At 47.8% G+C, this 14,873-nt stretch overlaps 1 protein-coding gene across 1 annotated transcript; it reads left to right on the top strand.

Annotated features, from left to right (window-relative positions):
- The first annotated feature begins 11,932 nt into the window (after nt 1–11,932).
- SPINK4 (serine peptidase inhibitor Kazal type 4) lies at nt 11,933–14,359 on the top strand. Its single transcript, XM_058827980.1, has 4 exons — nt 11,933–12,040; nt 13,034–13,068; nt 13,376–13,488; nt 14,202–14,359. The coding sequence occupies exons 1-4, from the start codon at nt 11,977–11,979 to the stop codon at nt 14,254–14,256; spliced, it is 267 nt and encodes an 88-aa protein (XP_058683963.1). The 5' UTR covers nt 11,933–11,976; the 3' UTR covers nt 14,257–14,359.
- Nucleotides 14,360–14,873: the final 514 nt, after the last annotated feature.

Below are 14,873 nucleotides of genomic sequence, written 5' to 3' on the forward strand. Positions count from 1 at the left end.
CCCTTCTTTCAGTTTTGAACTGTGCACCTGTAAGGAAAGTGGTGCATTGTGAACCAGACCTCATCTGTGACTCAAGGAAGAGTCAATTTGATTTCCCATGACACTATTACACATGCCATCTTTCAAATTTGTCTAGCAATAGCAAAAGAAATGACAGTACAATGTTCAGTATAAACATCAGAGAGTTAGGAAATGTCTAACACATTTTTCCATGGGTCCACTGTAGCTCCCCACCATGAATGCCTGCCATGTTTTACATGAATCCTATAAAAAATTGCCATTTTTTCCATGGGACCACTGTCTTGCTTGGTCTCAACATGTCTCTGGAAGTAGAGCAAGGCTTTGTGATTAAAGAAGGCCCTGTTGCTGGAAGGGATCATTCACACTCTGCACCAGTCAAGTGTGCAATGATGTGTGAAAGGGTAAATATAGACTTATACATCCAAGCAGGTAACACACAACTATTTTTGGCAAAGAGGTAAGGTGTCCTAAGGAACCCATAATCGAGGAAAGAGAAATATAGGCCTTGCAGGAGAAGAACAAATGAGCTTGTGTTTGTGCAAGGTCAGGTTCTTCACACTGCATGTCAGCCCTCTCCAGATTTTCACCATTGCAGTCTACACTCCAGCCCAACCTGTAAGGAGTCCTTGGAGATCTCACTTTTCCAGTCACACCATAGTCTGCTCCGACCTCATTGTGTTGTGATGTTCTTTTTTGGCAAAGTTAATTTTTAGTCCTTTTCACCCTACAAAAAAAAAAAAATTACTGCTAGACTGTAATGCTTTGCTACACATGAATACATCTGTCCATCCATCATGCCTAATGACTTGTAAGTCTGATTTTAATCAAATTTGGCAGTTGGAAAAGATTGTAAACATCTAAAATACCTGCCAAAACAAGCCATCAGGGTGCAACAGAGTGAAAGTTCACCAGTAATGTGGCAAGACATTTGCAGTTAGGCATCAAAGGATGAGGAGAAAGAAGAAAGTTATAAGCCCCGTATTCTTAGAAGAATGGCAAAGCTCTCAATGAGCATGGCAGAATCCAGGAAAGTGTGAATATGAGTCAAATGGGAAGTTCTCAGTCAGACAGCTCATGGAAGGCTTTCCAGGTCTGTGCAGGGGTCAGTATTTTAGCCAGAGCAATAGCATCATGTATTTCCACTGGGCAACCACTCCTCAACTGAAGCAGCGTGTGTTCACCACCAGCACTGCAGGGATGTACCCACATGAAAATGCAGTGGTCCACAGAAAAACATGGCCCATCTGGGTATGTGTTCTTGTGGAGCTGAAGGTGCCTGGGACAGTGGCAGAGCAGTAGCTGTTCTAGCCCTTCTGGGTCATACTTCACAAGCCCCTTTCTGGCCAGGGAGGACACAGAGAAGCACAGCCCCACAGCAGCTCTCCTGTCTGCTTATTCCAAGCTCCGCATGCATCATGTCATCTTCTCCAGGAAGAGTGGGAGTTTGGGCTTGTGACTCTGCTCTTCAGCATGGCCGTGGCAGCCCTGAGCATCTATGGGACAAGGGCAGGCCCCACATGTGTGAGCAGACCTGGATTGTGCTGGGGTGAAGCCCACAGCCCTAGATCACTCACAAGACCAAAAACTGTGCAGTGCACATCTCCAGGGCATGAAAGTGGTGCCTGGGACAAGCACAGCCTGGGCAAGAGAGAAGCAAGAGGAGAAGATACTGTCAGGATTTGGTGCCTGGCCAGATGGAGAGGGCTTTTGCAGAGTGGTGGGTGGCAGTAGAGCCATGCACTCTGTGGTGTGTGGGGGTCCATGCCAGGGTACCCTGGGTCGCAGGTGCCCTCTGCTGACACTGTGCTCCCAGGCACTGGCAGGGAGCCCGGGCACTGTGGAGCTTCCCAGAAAATCCAGTGCAGCTCTCTCCATGGAAATGCTGCTTCCAGGGATGCCAGCAGGACAGAAATAGGCTCCTTCTCCACCAGTGTGGGCTCGGGGACACACACCCTCTTTGATATCTTTGTTTCTTGGATTTACAGGACCTATTAAAGTGGTTTGTTAGCTTCCCATAAGGTATAGCTTTCCGTAGTATCAAAACTGCAGATTAATGATATTGGGAATATGTTTGGGCTTATTTATTTCAGAGTGTACCTGCAGCCCAGAGAGCCAATTGTACCCTGGGCTGCCTAGAATGAATTGTGGCCAATGGGTTGAGGGAGGTGGTTCTACTCTGCTCTAGTGAGACCTCACCTGGAGTGCTGTGTCCAGCTCTGGGGTCCCCAGAAGAAGAAAAACATGGACCTGCTTAGAGTGTAGTCCTGAGGAGGCCATGAAGAAGATCAGAGTGCTGGAGCACCTCTCTTATGAAGACAGGCTCAAAGTATTGGGGTTGTTCAGCCTGCAGAAGAGAAGTTAGGCTTCTCTTAGGCTCTAGGGAGAGTTTGAAGCATGTAGTATCAGAAGGGACAAAGCTTTCAAACTGAGTGTAGATTTAGACTGTACATGAGGAAATAATTTTTTTTCAGTGAGGGTGGTGAAACACCATAACAGGTTGCCCAGAGAAGTTGTGAATGCCCCATTTGTGGAAGTGTTTGAGGCCAGATTGTATGGGACTTAGAGCAACCTGGTCAAGTGAAAGTTCTCCCTCTTCATGCCAGGGGGTTGGACTAGATAATCTTTTATAGGTCCCTTTCAGCCCAAATCGTTCTGTGTTTTTTTTCTATTGCTGCCTTCAAGGCCTGCAGAAGCCAGGGATATCCTCAGTGCCTGTCTCTTGCTCACTGACTCTGGGGCATGCTGTGTGGATGGGCGGGAGGCAGCACCACGCAGGCACATTCCTCTGTTCTTTCTTAGTCATGGCAGCAGTGCCGAGCAGTGTACTTGCGCAGGGCAGGGCCACGAGGCAAGGGCATGGCTCCGTGCTGCCTGCAGGTCACCCTGCTGCAGGGACATGAGCCTGAGTGTCACAGTGCAGCCCCCTGACCCCGGGATCCTGCTCCACCAGGTCACTGCTTGCTCCTGTGTGTGCTGAGGAGCTCTTCTGCCAAGGTGCTGGTTTAGGAGGAGGATTGGGAAGGGCTGACTTCATCTGGAGGGACAGCTGGCAGCAAAGGAACAACCAAAGAGAGGCAGAAAGCTCTGGGGATCCAATCACAATATCCAGCTGCTTTTTGCTGAGAGCCCAGAGGAGCCAAATCAGGAGCAGCACTGTCTCCATGGGAAGAAGTTTCATGAGAGACCAGGCCACAAGCTTTGTCTACAATTTGCAATGGTTGTTACTTGAAATAAAGACTTGAAGACTTGAGCAAAGAAACTTGAATCATCTTACAAACCGGGAAGTCCTTTTGCACAGTTCTGCTGCCAGCATTAAACTGTTTCTGTGGGGTGGTTTTGCACAGCCCAGCAATTTGGGAGGGGTCCCAAGCAGCCCTGATACAGTGAGTGTTGACACAGACCAGCTCCTAATCCTAACCTCTTTGTCTCCTGAATGATGCTGGCTGGTCCTGTTATGGACTGAGGGTCTCGCACAGTTGTGACAGGAAAGATGCATGAGTTTGTACCTCCTTACCCCGCCCTACCAGGCTTATTCCCCCACTGATAAATGGAAATTATTTGTGCTAACTAAATTGTAACTATTTGGAAAGTTATTATTAGAAGCAATCAAGAGAATGAGTGTTACAAAGCAGAGGTACCCCTTTACAGAAATTACATGTTAAAATTAAGATAAAGGATGTAGTTTTGAGATAAGTAATGTCCCAAGACAAAATCGATGGATAAAGTTGGAACGACTTTAAGCATAAGGCCTGAAAATTATAAAATGTAAGACTAATTAGTGAAACATAATGCTTACTTACATAACACAATGCTTAGTACACATGCACAAACCTGTGAGGCCATCCAGAGGACAGTGAAGATGAGTGTAAGCCTTCGTCCAAAAGACCAACAAAAGAAGACTGGAGACCTCCTAACAACAAGTGAGGCATGTGCCATGAAGAATAGTGAGGTAAAATTAAAGAATTGGAAATAGGAGGAGACTTATGAGATACATTAAAGAATATATATAAGCAGACAGTATATAACTTTAGTTTGAATAGTTTTGTTTTATACATGAGGCAGGGTGAGAAGCCCTCCCTGTACCCCAGTCGGTTTTGCTTATGCTTTAATCATACTTAATTACTGGCAAGCTATGCTCATACATATATATATGTGTGTGTGTATGTACATATACATATATATATCTCTGTGTGTGTGTGTATGTATATGTATATGTGTATATATATATATGTATGAATATATTCACTAAATTGTACTCTTTTACTAAATTGTATTCCTTTCATACCAAATTGCTATTCAATCTTCTAAATTGTATTCTTTTACTAAATTGTATTCTTATATTCAATTCACTAAATTGTATTCCTTTTTCTTGTTATTAAATTGCTGTTAATTTAATAGACCTAGTTGACTAATTTTAATTTCATTTATAACACCCCTTTCCTCTCAGTTGTATCCAGCCCCGTGAGGTGAGCATATTTTTAACCACATGGTGCTAAACTGTGCCCCATGTCTCAGGCCCCATTTTGTGTGCTTGCCTCAGAAGTGAAGAGATGATAATCTTCTGCAAGAGGCAGAGTCAGGTCTGCCAGAGCAAAAGGAGGTGCCTGCAAAACTTTGGTTGTGTGTAGGTTGAGGAGAACAAGGGAAAAAATTAGCTTCCCCTGCAGAAAAGCTCATCACCAGGCAAGCAGACATGTTCTATACATGTAGCTACATTCACCTAAGTGAAGGAAAGTGAAGAAGTAAAGAACTTCCACAATTTCTTAGTTACAGTCTTTGACAGCTTTTATCCAAAAGTTTTCTTTTTCTGTTTTGCGGTTTTTGGTGTCATACACAACTTTTTTTTTTTTTTTTAGAATAAAGTTAAATGGGCCTTGCCAAAATCTGTCTCCAAAGCCAGCTCACATTTGGCTACTGCTGCACGTTCCCAGTTCCTTGCTCATCTTCTGTTGGTTTGGGTGGTTCCTGCTGTAGTGCCTAACATACAGCCTGATTATTTGTCACAGAAATTTAATATACAAATCACACAAATCCCTTCATTATAAGGGTGCTCAGCCTTTTTGGCTACCAGCAGTGCATTTCTTCTCTATTCAATGCTTTGCCTCCCTGGACAGACAGCAGCAAGAATGCCATCTGTCCCGAGCCAGGATTCGGCTGGGCCCTTGGACAGTACATTTTCTGGAGGACAACCTGAGATGGCAGTTATGCTCAAAGATAGGGCTTTTGCCACTGTTGAGCTGGTTTTACCTCACTGTTCCCAAAGGAAAAAATTTGCATTAGCATCTGGCTACTTAAGAGTAAGCTGCATTCAGGACTTCTAGTTCTGCTCTGATCTGCCAGTACACATCTAGATAATCGCAGTGCTGGAATAAAAACCAGAGCTTCCATTAGTTAACAGAGGATATCACTGTCTCAATGCAAATGAGATATCTCAGAGACTACCAAGTTCTCTCTATGAGTTTTAAAGAGAAATGAGAGCAAATGCTGCAGGAATGTGTTCCAAGAAACAGGATGGATTTCACTGAGGGTGATGGTGCACTTCTGTTCAGTGCTACTTGTTGTGGCTCCCTCCTGGTGTTAATTCATACATACCCAAGTAGTTAATTGCCCATTTGGGAAAAATTACACCTGCACAGTAGGTGGGCTCTGAAGTCAGAAGTAGCAGGCAACATAAAGGACACATGTTTCTGCTCGTAGTGTTGATGCGTAAACCTGCATCTTCCTTCTCTGGCAATTTAACTAATGGGGAAATGCTGAGCAGTTTGTGTGCCTGCACATTCACTGGATAAACAGAACACTAGAGAGCGTTTTATTCCCTGTATTTTCTTCAGAAGGATGCTGCAGATGTGTAGGAGAAAGTGGAGACATAGCAATGTTAACCAGTGGCAGTGTGGAAAGGTGGCTAGGCATGAGTGAGTGACCCTGCTGTCAAAGATCTGTGCAAATGCAGCATCATAGAACAGCATCCCCTCAAAATGCAAGGAGAAAAATTCCCCAGTTCTCTTGCACTGTGTCCCTTATCACATCAATTCCCTCTGGGGTATCTTCAGGGACTCGAGCACCTGGCAGACTGGGAAGACCAGGCCTCTCCTGCAAAAGTCAAGAGACCTCCTCCACAAAAACTCACCAGGAGCAGCTGTCACTTTGAAGGAGGGAGCTGGCATATATGCTACCTGTTTTTCTCCAGCGTGGTGCTAAATGCAGGGTGATGACAGCATTCAGTCCCACACAAAATGGAATTAGCAACACTGTTCTCAGAAGGTATAAAAAACCGGGGCCCAGTACAGATTTATTCATTCAGAAACAAACTCAGAGGAAAAAGAGACTGAGATATCTATTTTTTTTTTTTGTAAATTACAGTGGGTGTGAGTTCCCAGATAACCAAGACTGAACGTCAGCATGCTGGAGACAGCATACCTACTGCTGCTGCCAGCACCCAGGTTATCTGTGTCAGCTCAGAGCAGGAGGGGACAGTACTGCAGCAGCAAGGGACCTCTGCTTACCCAGCCCAGTTACACAGCCTCATCCCATCCCTGACACCAGCACTGGGGCTTGGCCAGCCTTGTGCCAAGCTTGTACTGGGGAAAAAGTAAATCTGTGGTTTTCTGCTGTTTTATCTGCTGCACTTGGGATTTAGTCACCCAGCCCTCAAGTGCAAGCATGTGGAAAAATGCAGGTCAAGGCCATCCTTAACCTGCCAAGGAGCTGCAGAGCTTTTGCAGACTGCAGATGCATTTAGAGCATGTCTTTAGAGCAGAACAGAGGCCTGAACAGGCAGTGGTCAGCACAAGGGAGATGAGAAGTGGGTGCCCTTAGATCAGGGCAAGTTGCAGCAACTTCTGCTCCACTACAGGTGTGAGCTGCATCAGGGGAAAGAAGTGTGCAATGGTTACTGTACAGCCTCGCTTGGTAGGAAGCTCTAGCCTGCTCCAGATTGATGCCACCTCGACTCAGACTGCATCTCGTGAGAGTGCCAGCAGGCAGGATTTGTCTGTGTACTCACAATCTCGTGTTCTCTCAGCTAACAGTGTCACAGGGTAATTATTCTATCATGAAAGAAATGATGAACACTACTGACTGCCTGACATACTGCATTATTTATTCACAGTAATAAAAAATATGTGGCCAAAGGTGCGGTCTGAGTCCAGAAAATCTGGCAAAATTGCTGGGAAGTGGTGATAGCTGGTCTTTTTCTGAATTACAGAGTGAGATTTCAGGTGTTGAGTTTTGGATCCACGGTATATCTAAAGGCAAACCTCTGGTGGTCACTTGCATCTCTGGTGTTAGTTTTGGTTTTGGTTTTGGGTTTTGGTTTGGGTTTTTTTGGGTTTTTGTTTGTTTTTTTTTATACAAAGGAGAACAAATTGCTCCTTCTCTCTCTTGTGTAGAGACCTCAGAGTGGTCAGAGGAACACAAGAGAGACTGTTATCCTCTCTACAGAAAGCATCTAGATGCAGAGAGTGAACTAAAGATGAAAATGAGCATGGCAGTGGCCCTTCTCTTTTTGCCTTGCCCAAATGTGCGAAGGGAAGCTAGATGGTGGGCTCTGGTTTGGGCTGCATAAGCAAGGCAGTGCTTTGCTCTCAGGATGCTGCAGTACTTGTGGGACCTCGGTGTCTGCTGATACGCCAAAACCCTGGGAGGAGCAGCAGAACAGGAGTTAAAATATCAGTATGGGTGCAGAATGTGAGAAGGCCGAAAACAGCCATGAAATCCAGGAAAGGCGACAGATAACAGCAAGGAAACGGCAGGTGCTGGGTGGAGTGGTGACGACACCAAGGCCACACCACTGATAAGGGCACCAGGCAGACTGGGGCAAGAGCGATGTGATGCAATCCTGTCTGGCCTGCTGCCATCCGTGCCCACTCAGATGGAAAGCCTCTGTTTGAGCTGCAGTCCCCTAGAGCAGAGAGGTGTAACTAGGGCTTATGATGTGATGAGCAGTCCTGGGTGCGTGCATGGATGTGGGCGAGGGGGCACCACTGGTGTGGCGCAAGCGCAAAGGCAGGGGCAGTGCTGCGAGGGAGCAGGCCCAAGACTGGTTTCAGAAGTAGAAGTCCACCTGTTGCCACTGTCGCCAGCAGATTTTATGTGTCATGCTGGTGGTAACACTAGGCCTCCAGGTCCTCAGGCAAACCCAGAGCCTTCACATATCCCCATCCTATGTCTTGAAGCCTTCTACATCACCATCTTGCTGGTGTAAGCATAGGGAGAAAATGCAGAGCCAGCTGGAGCTCCACAGCCAATGTGAGGGAAGCACCTACCAGGAAACCTCCTCCCCACCTGAGGAAGAATTTCCCCACCTTTTCTTTGAGGAGTACAGTAGGCAAGACTTTCATTAGGGGTTGCAAATTTGTGCATGGCAGAAAAGCTTGAAAAGACAAAACAGCCTGCAAGAGGTCATTTACGCTTTTTCATCTCTTAGCATACCATTCTAATCTGCTTTGTGAAGGCAGTGGAATTTGAATACTGCTGAGGAATGAGACGAGGAAGACCAAGCCTTATATCAGCAAACAGCTTTGCTACAGCACCGCTGCTTGGTGCCTCCAGCACAGAAGGGAGCAGACATTTCCTGCCACCCTCTATCCAAGGAGAGGGATCTGGAGTACACAACCATGTGTTCCAGCAGCACTGTCCCAGCCTGTTGTTCCTGCACTGCTTGCTGGCATGACAAAAGAGCCAGGCCATGCTTGGAATCAGAAGCATTGGAGGTGGCACCAGAGGCATTTGGATGGGTTTTTTTTTGTAATAAGAGTTTTGAAGAAGATGTTAAAGGCCCTAGATAGCCCTCATCTAGAACTGTGTAGTGTGTTGGTGTGTGAGCAGTTCGCAGGAGGGTTCTGTGTTGTTCATGTTGTCCAGTGTTGGCTAGGACCAGATTTGCCAGATGTGAATCTAAGTACATACATCCACGTGTGCTGGAGACTGACAGCTGCTTGTCCCATGGACCCAACCTGCTGGTGGCAGGGTTCTTCAGGGCTCACCCAACAATCCTTGTGCACAGTGAGGCTTGGTCAGGTACACGTTCCACTGAGATGGAGATGTCCCACCTCTCTGCTGGTTTGGGTTGTTCACCTTTTGGGGTAAGGTTTCTTTCCTGACTCCTGACCTGACCATCTCAAGGCTGCAGTTTGTGACAATTGCTTTTTGTTCTGTCATCTGGCACCACCAAAAAGAGATTGGTTCCATCAGCTTTCCCTTCCAGCAGTTTTAGCCTGCTATCAGATCCCCCTTGGCCTCCCTTGTACTAGACTAAACAAGACTAACAGGACCCCATGTGCCTTGGGAACAACTGCTAATGCTGTTAAATATTTACTTTAGTTGAGGGATTTCCAAAGTGGAATAATAATGAAAGCCAAAGGTTATTGAACTGTGTAAACTCCGTGAAGAGGGAATATAAAACATGTGTGCAGCTGCCTTGGCAGAGTGGAGGAATATTTCTGCAAGGGGAACCCTGAGCTGGTTACGTGGCCACTTCCCAAAACCTGGTCATAGCCCTGCTGAGTTTCATGAACAAACCTCCAACGAAAGGATGCAAGCAGCCTCTGGCAGGGCCCCTACCTCTATGGTCACAAGGGATGCTCAGGCTGTCCTCTTTTGTCTCAGACAGACAGGGCCAGTGTGTATCTTCCTCTTGAGAAAAAACATCCTAAGCACAGTCATAGTCAGATCCTCAGCAAGTGCAAATGTGTGTGCTCGGTGCATCTGGAGCTCTCCCAGCCTGCTGGTGGTTTCTGTAGGGCACGTACCCCTGCTCACCCCTTGCACACATGATACATCCCATCTGCTGCCATGGGAAAGGTGACTTTCTGTCCCTTCTGGCCCAGACCTCATTTCAGCAAGTCTGACACAAAGGAGTTTTGAGTCAGCATTGGTCTTACACTGACTTTATGACCAAGTGGTCCTCTCTTCCATCCTTCACCAACTGATTTTTTTTTTTTTTTTTTTTACCAAAGGCAAGTGGGGACAGATGTAGAAGATAAAGCTTCTAAGAAAGAGCAGATAAGAATGCTCACCCTGACATAAAGCATCCAGGCTTTCAGGCAAAGCAGCTGGGACATCCTGGGATCAGATGGTTGTTGAAAAGATGGTGTTTCTTGCCACTGAGGATCATCTCCAGCCTCTCTGTCCCCTCCCTGCTCTGTGTTCCACCTCTGTGTATTTAATCGGGATATCCATGCACACCCTTCTAACACACTGAATCATATGACAATTTTGTTCTGTCAATTTCAGCTGCAGCCAAGGTGGTGAGGTGTTAAACCACCTCTATGTAGCTCCTCTAGCACAGGCAGTGACTGCACCTGCAGCTCCATGCCCCCAGGCAGCTGAATTTTGTACCCTCCAGACCCTCCTCACTCCCAGCCTGTCTCATCCCACCCAGTAATTCTGTGGGCTTGCTGCAGCATGGTGACAGGCCTCCTGTTGTGTTTGGGATCCTGACCAGTGAGTATCCCCCTGGCTGGGTCTCATGGGATAATCCTCATAAGATAATGCCACAGTGCCACCACCCAAATCAGCCTGGATTTCCTGGCTTTTCTATGTCTAGTCTCACAACTCAAGTGGCGATACCTGTCACATTATGAGGAACAGCAGCTGCAAAGCTGAAAGGATGGTTTGGGTGAGATACATTCAGAAATAGCTGGCTAGGGTAAGCAGAGAAGAGTGGCATTGCCCAACCCTGATGTGTTGGTTTTGCACAGCGTGGTTTTTGGTAGCAGGGGACCACAGAGATGGCTTCTGTGAGAAGCTACTGGAAACTTCCACCATATCTGTCAGAGCAAATCCCTGATAGCTCTGAGGATGGACATGCCACTGGCCAAGACTGGGCCAACTGCAGAGGTTGGCAATGCCTCTATGATGACAAATTTAAGGAGAAAATCAAAACAAAGTGGGCTGCACAGTGTTAATTCCAGCCAGAGAAGAGGAGGAGGTGAGAACATGTGAGGGAAACATGGAGACACCAAGGTCAGTGGAGAAGGGGGAGCAGGAGCTGCTCCAGGCACTGGAGCTGAGATTCCCCTGCAGCCCCTGGTGTGGCCCATGGTGAAGCAGCTGTGCCCTGCAGCCCCTGGGGATCCACGGGGGATGCAGAGATCCACCCACAGCCCGTGGAGGAGCTCATGCTGGAGCAGGTGGATGCCTGGAGGAGGCTGTGATCCAGTGGGAGACCTGGCAGAGAGAGGGTCCTGCTCCCAGGCTGGAGCACCTGTCTTTGGGGGACTGCAGTCCATGGGAGGAGAGCCACATCACAGCAATCTGTGGAGGACTGCTGCTCCTGAGATTTGGAGCCACACTGGAGAAGTTCACAGAGAGCTGTCTCCCATGGGATGGACCCCACAGTCTCACAGGGGAAGGGCTCCTCTCCCAGAGCAGCAGAAGAAAACCTCAAGTGTTGAACTGACCAGAACCCCACACCTGGTCTTCCTGCACTGTCAGTGGGAAGGAGGGAAGGGTTGTGGGGAAAGAAAGGTGCTTTTAAGGCCTTATTTTACTTCTCATGAGACTCCTCTGGTTTTGTTAATAATAAATTCACTTTGTACCTCTAAGCTGAGCCTCTTTTGCCCTTGGAGTGTTTTCTACCAGTTCTTATTTCAACCAATGAAGCCTTCATTAATTTTTTCTCTCCTCTGGCCATCTGTAGCAGGGGAGGGTGAGTGAGCGATTTTGGTGGCTGCCTGGAATTTGGCCATTGTCAAACCACAACACCACAGTGTAAAGAGATTGTAAAGCAGCCTCTGGTGCTGCTACCTGAAGCTGACAAGCGGGAAGCTTCGGGGGAAAGCTTCTCTTACGTGTGAGAGTTTCTAAGTGATCCCTTACGGTGTACAGTCCAGCTGCTCCCAGCAGGAACAGAGCACTGCTTTTCCCAGTGTTCTTGAGATAAGGCTGTGCCCTCCCCTATAAAGGCAGCCACGAGTAGAGCAAGGTGCATGAGCAGGTCTGCCTGAACCGACCATGACTGGGAGAGAGCTGCTGCTGCTGCTGCTGGCAGCAACGGTGACTCTTGTTGCTGCCGGAGGTAAATCTGCTCTGCTCCTGGAGGCTGGTCCATCAGTGGTGGGTTGGGAATGACAGATGGATAATGGGATGGAAGGAAATGCATGATAGGGCAGAAAGACCCAGAAATTCTGGTTTGGAGAGGAGGTGAGGTTAGGGCAAACAAACAGTGGCAGCATGGTGAGGAAGAAGGACTGGAGCAAACACACCATGCCTTCTTTACTAGCTGTTTGTGGCAAGGGTTATAGGCTGGTTCATCAAATATATTGCACATGGGACTGGTCTAGGAGGGGAGAGTCCACAATGTGAACAGGAACCAGGCCCTGGGAGGACAGCATGTACACTGTGGTGGCAGCTGCTGCAGTTCCTGCCTCCATGAAAACTGGCAAGTCTTTGCAAGAACAGTATGTGCTTAGCATATTTACATGGGAAACACCTGTTTGTAGGTGCTGGGAAGTCAGGTAGGGTGGTCCTGCAGCTGCCTGTCTGTGGGCCATTTGTGCACTGCACAGGTGGGCTGTGAACTATTGCAACTGTTGGTGCCTGAGAAAAAGGAACCCACCAAATGCTGCTCTCCCTGGAGATGGCAGTTGTCCAGCTGTGCAATAGCGCCAAGCCTCATCCCTCTGAGGATACCCCATGCCACATGCTGTACTACATGGTTTCCCATTTCCTGAGATGTGTTGGATGCTCCCTGGAGCTTCTGACACAGGAACTGGGAGAGAGGGCTGTTGGGAGATGGTTTAGAGGGTGGGAACAGCCATTCACAGCTTTGTCTCAGCCAGCTCAGCTGTGGATGGAAGCTTTGTACTGTGCTGCTGGCAGGGAGGGGTGGGAGTAACATGCATCAGCAAACTGATCGCCCCTCATGAAACCCACAGAGCTGACTCAGTCCTGAATGGGCTCTGAAAAACTCTGCCTTCCCTTTGGTTTGGACGTGATCCTCTGTCAATACCTCCTGCTTTTGCCATCAGGCACAGGTGTGCCAAGCTCATGGGTCTCTGCTTTGTTTCAGGGGCAGAGCTGAATGAAGGGAGTGGCCTGAGAAGGGTAAGGGGCTTCTGGTTTTCTTTGTTCATGGCTTGAGATGGGTAGTCCTGGTGTGCCTGAGGGAAAGATTTCCCAGCAATCATCCCCAGCCTCATGGCAGCTGGTGTGCCAGCACCAAACCCACACCAAAGCCCAGGGCACAAGTCCCACTGAGGGATTCAGCGGCCCCTGCTCCTCTGGGGGCACACACTGCTCCGAGACAGAGGGAACCAGGTTGTCAGTGGCACCTGCTACTGCCTGAGTGTTCTGGGGGGAAGAAATGGGTGCTGCTGACACTGAAATGTGTGCTGTGGTTTCTCCTTTCCAGCCGGTGTGTGGAAGCCTGGCTGACCTGCATGCCTGTCCCCTCCTGTACTTGCCCATCTGTGGAACTGACGGGAATACCTATGCCAATGAATGCCAGCTCTGTGTGGAAAAAATGTAAGCTCATGCCCTTGGCAGGGACCTCCTGGGTCTAATTTTGGCTCTCGGAAACCGGGTGCTTATGAAGTACAGTGACTCGGACTCCCCAGAACTTGGAGAAAGACGTGGCAGGCTGCACTTGCATGGCAAATAACACAAGCCAAGTGCTGGGCTGCAGGAGGGAAAGTATGACCAGCTTGCCAAGCAAAGCTGCGAGGAAGTGCAGAGCTGTACCCAGCCAGTCTGAGGAAGGGGGTGCCTGGGGGGTATCCAGCAGCAGCCTACAGTTGCGGATGGGATGAAGCCTCAGTCATCTTGGTGCAGGCAATACAACATGGAGCAACAGCTACAAACAGCAGCCCCAAGAGCGTGAAAATTTGACACAGACACCAGGTCAAATTGGTGGTACACCACGGAGGTGTGAGGGGGATCTCCATTCTTGGGGGTGGTGGCTGGGGCTCAGAGCCATGGCCACCATAACCTCATGCTAGGGACAGACCTGCTGTGAGCAGGTTGGGCTGCAGACACACCACCACTGCCACAGGCCCTGGGAGGATACATCCATGAGCCAGGACGTTGCAGTCACCTCAGCTCTTTAGACAGGAAAATGAGCAGGTCAGTTTTGTAATAGTCAGCTCCATTCCCCTTGATGGAATGCAGCCAAAGTATGACTCACAGAATGTTGGGGGTTTTTTTCATCTCTTAACTCTTTTTTTCCTATATTACTCTAGGAAAACCAGGCAAGACATCCGAATTTTGAAAGATGGGGAGTGTCAAGATACCTGAGCTTTCTGAAAGCTTTCCTGAGCCTAAAAACAGGTGATTAATTGATCCTGTGTGCTCTGTGCCGATTGCACACTTAAGCTAGCTATGGTGAATAATAAAATGACATGCACAATCTTATTTCAACAGCACTTTTTTAATGCATGGCTGGAGGAAAACAGCATAAGCCAGTTCCCACCAAGGGTTACTAAAAGTGCACAGTAAAAACAGTAATTTGAAATCCACATAACAAACCGCGGTGCTCTGCATAAAGCATTATTGCAACCACACTCCTGCAAGAAAAGCCATGGGGAAGTAGCAAGAAACACACCAGTCCTGATGTAAAAGATGCTGAACAAGCACAATTTTTTCTTTGTATAAGGCCATTTAGTAAAAGGAAAATAAAGTTTCTCTGGCATGGGAGAAGATGACTCCCTGGCTCCCTAGTAAACTGTTTCCAGAGCTGATGTAAATTGAAAATAGTAACATCTGCACTTCTCATATTAGATGTTATTCTGCTTTTTATCTAAGGCCCTTTCATAGACCAGTCAGCTCAGATAACACATGGGAGCATAGAAAGAGCATGAGCAGAGATGGTGAACACCAGGAATCCCAGATATCTGTATCAGCACTTGAGAAAA

This window comes from Poecile atricapillus, chromosome Z, assembly GCF_030490865.1.
Source record: "Poecile atricapillus isolate bPoeAtr1 chromosome Z, bPoeAtr1.hap1, whole genome shotgun sequence".
Lineage (NCBI taxonomy): Eukaryota > Metazoa > Chordata > Aves > Passeriformes > Paridae > Poecile > Poecile atricapillus.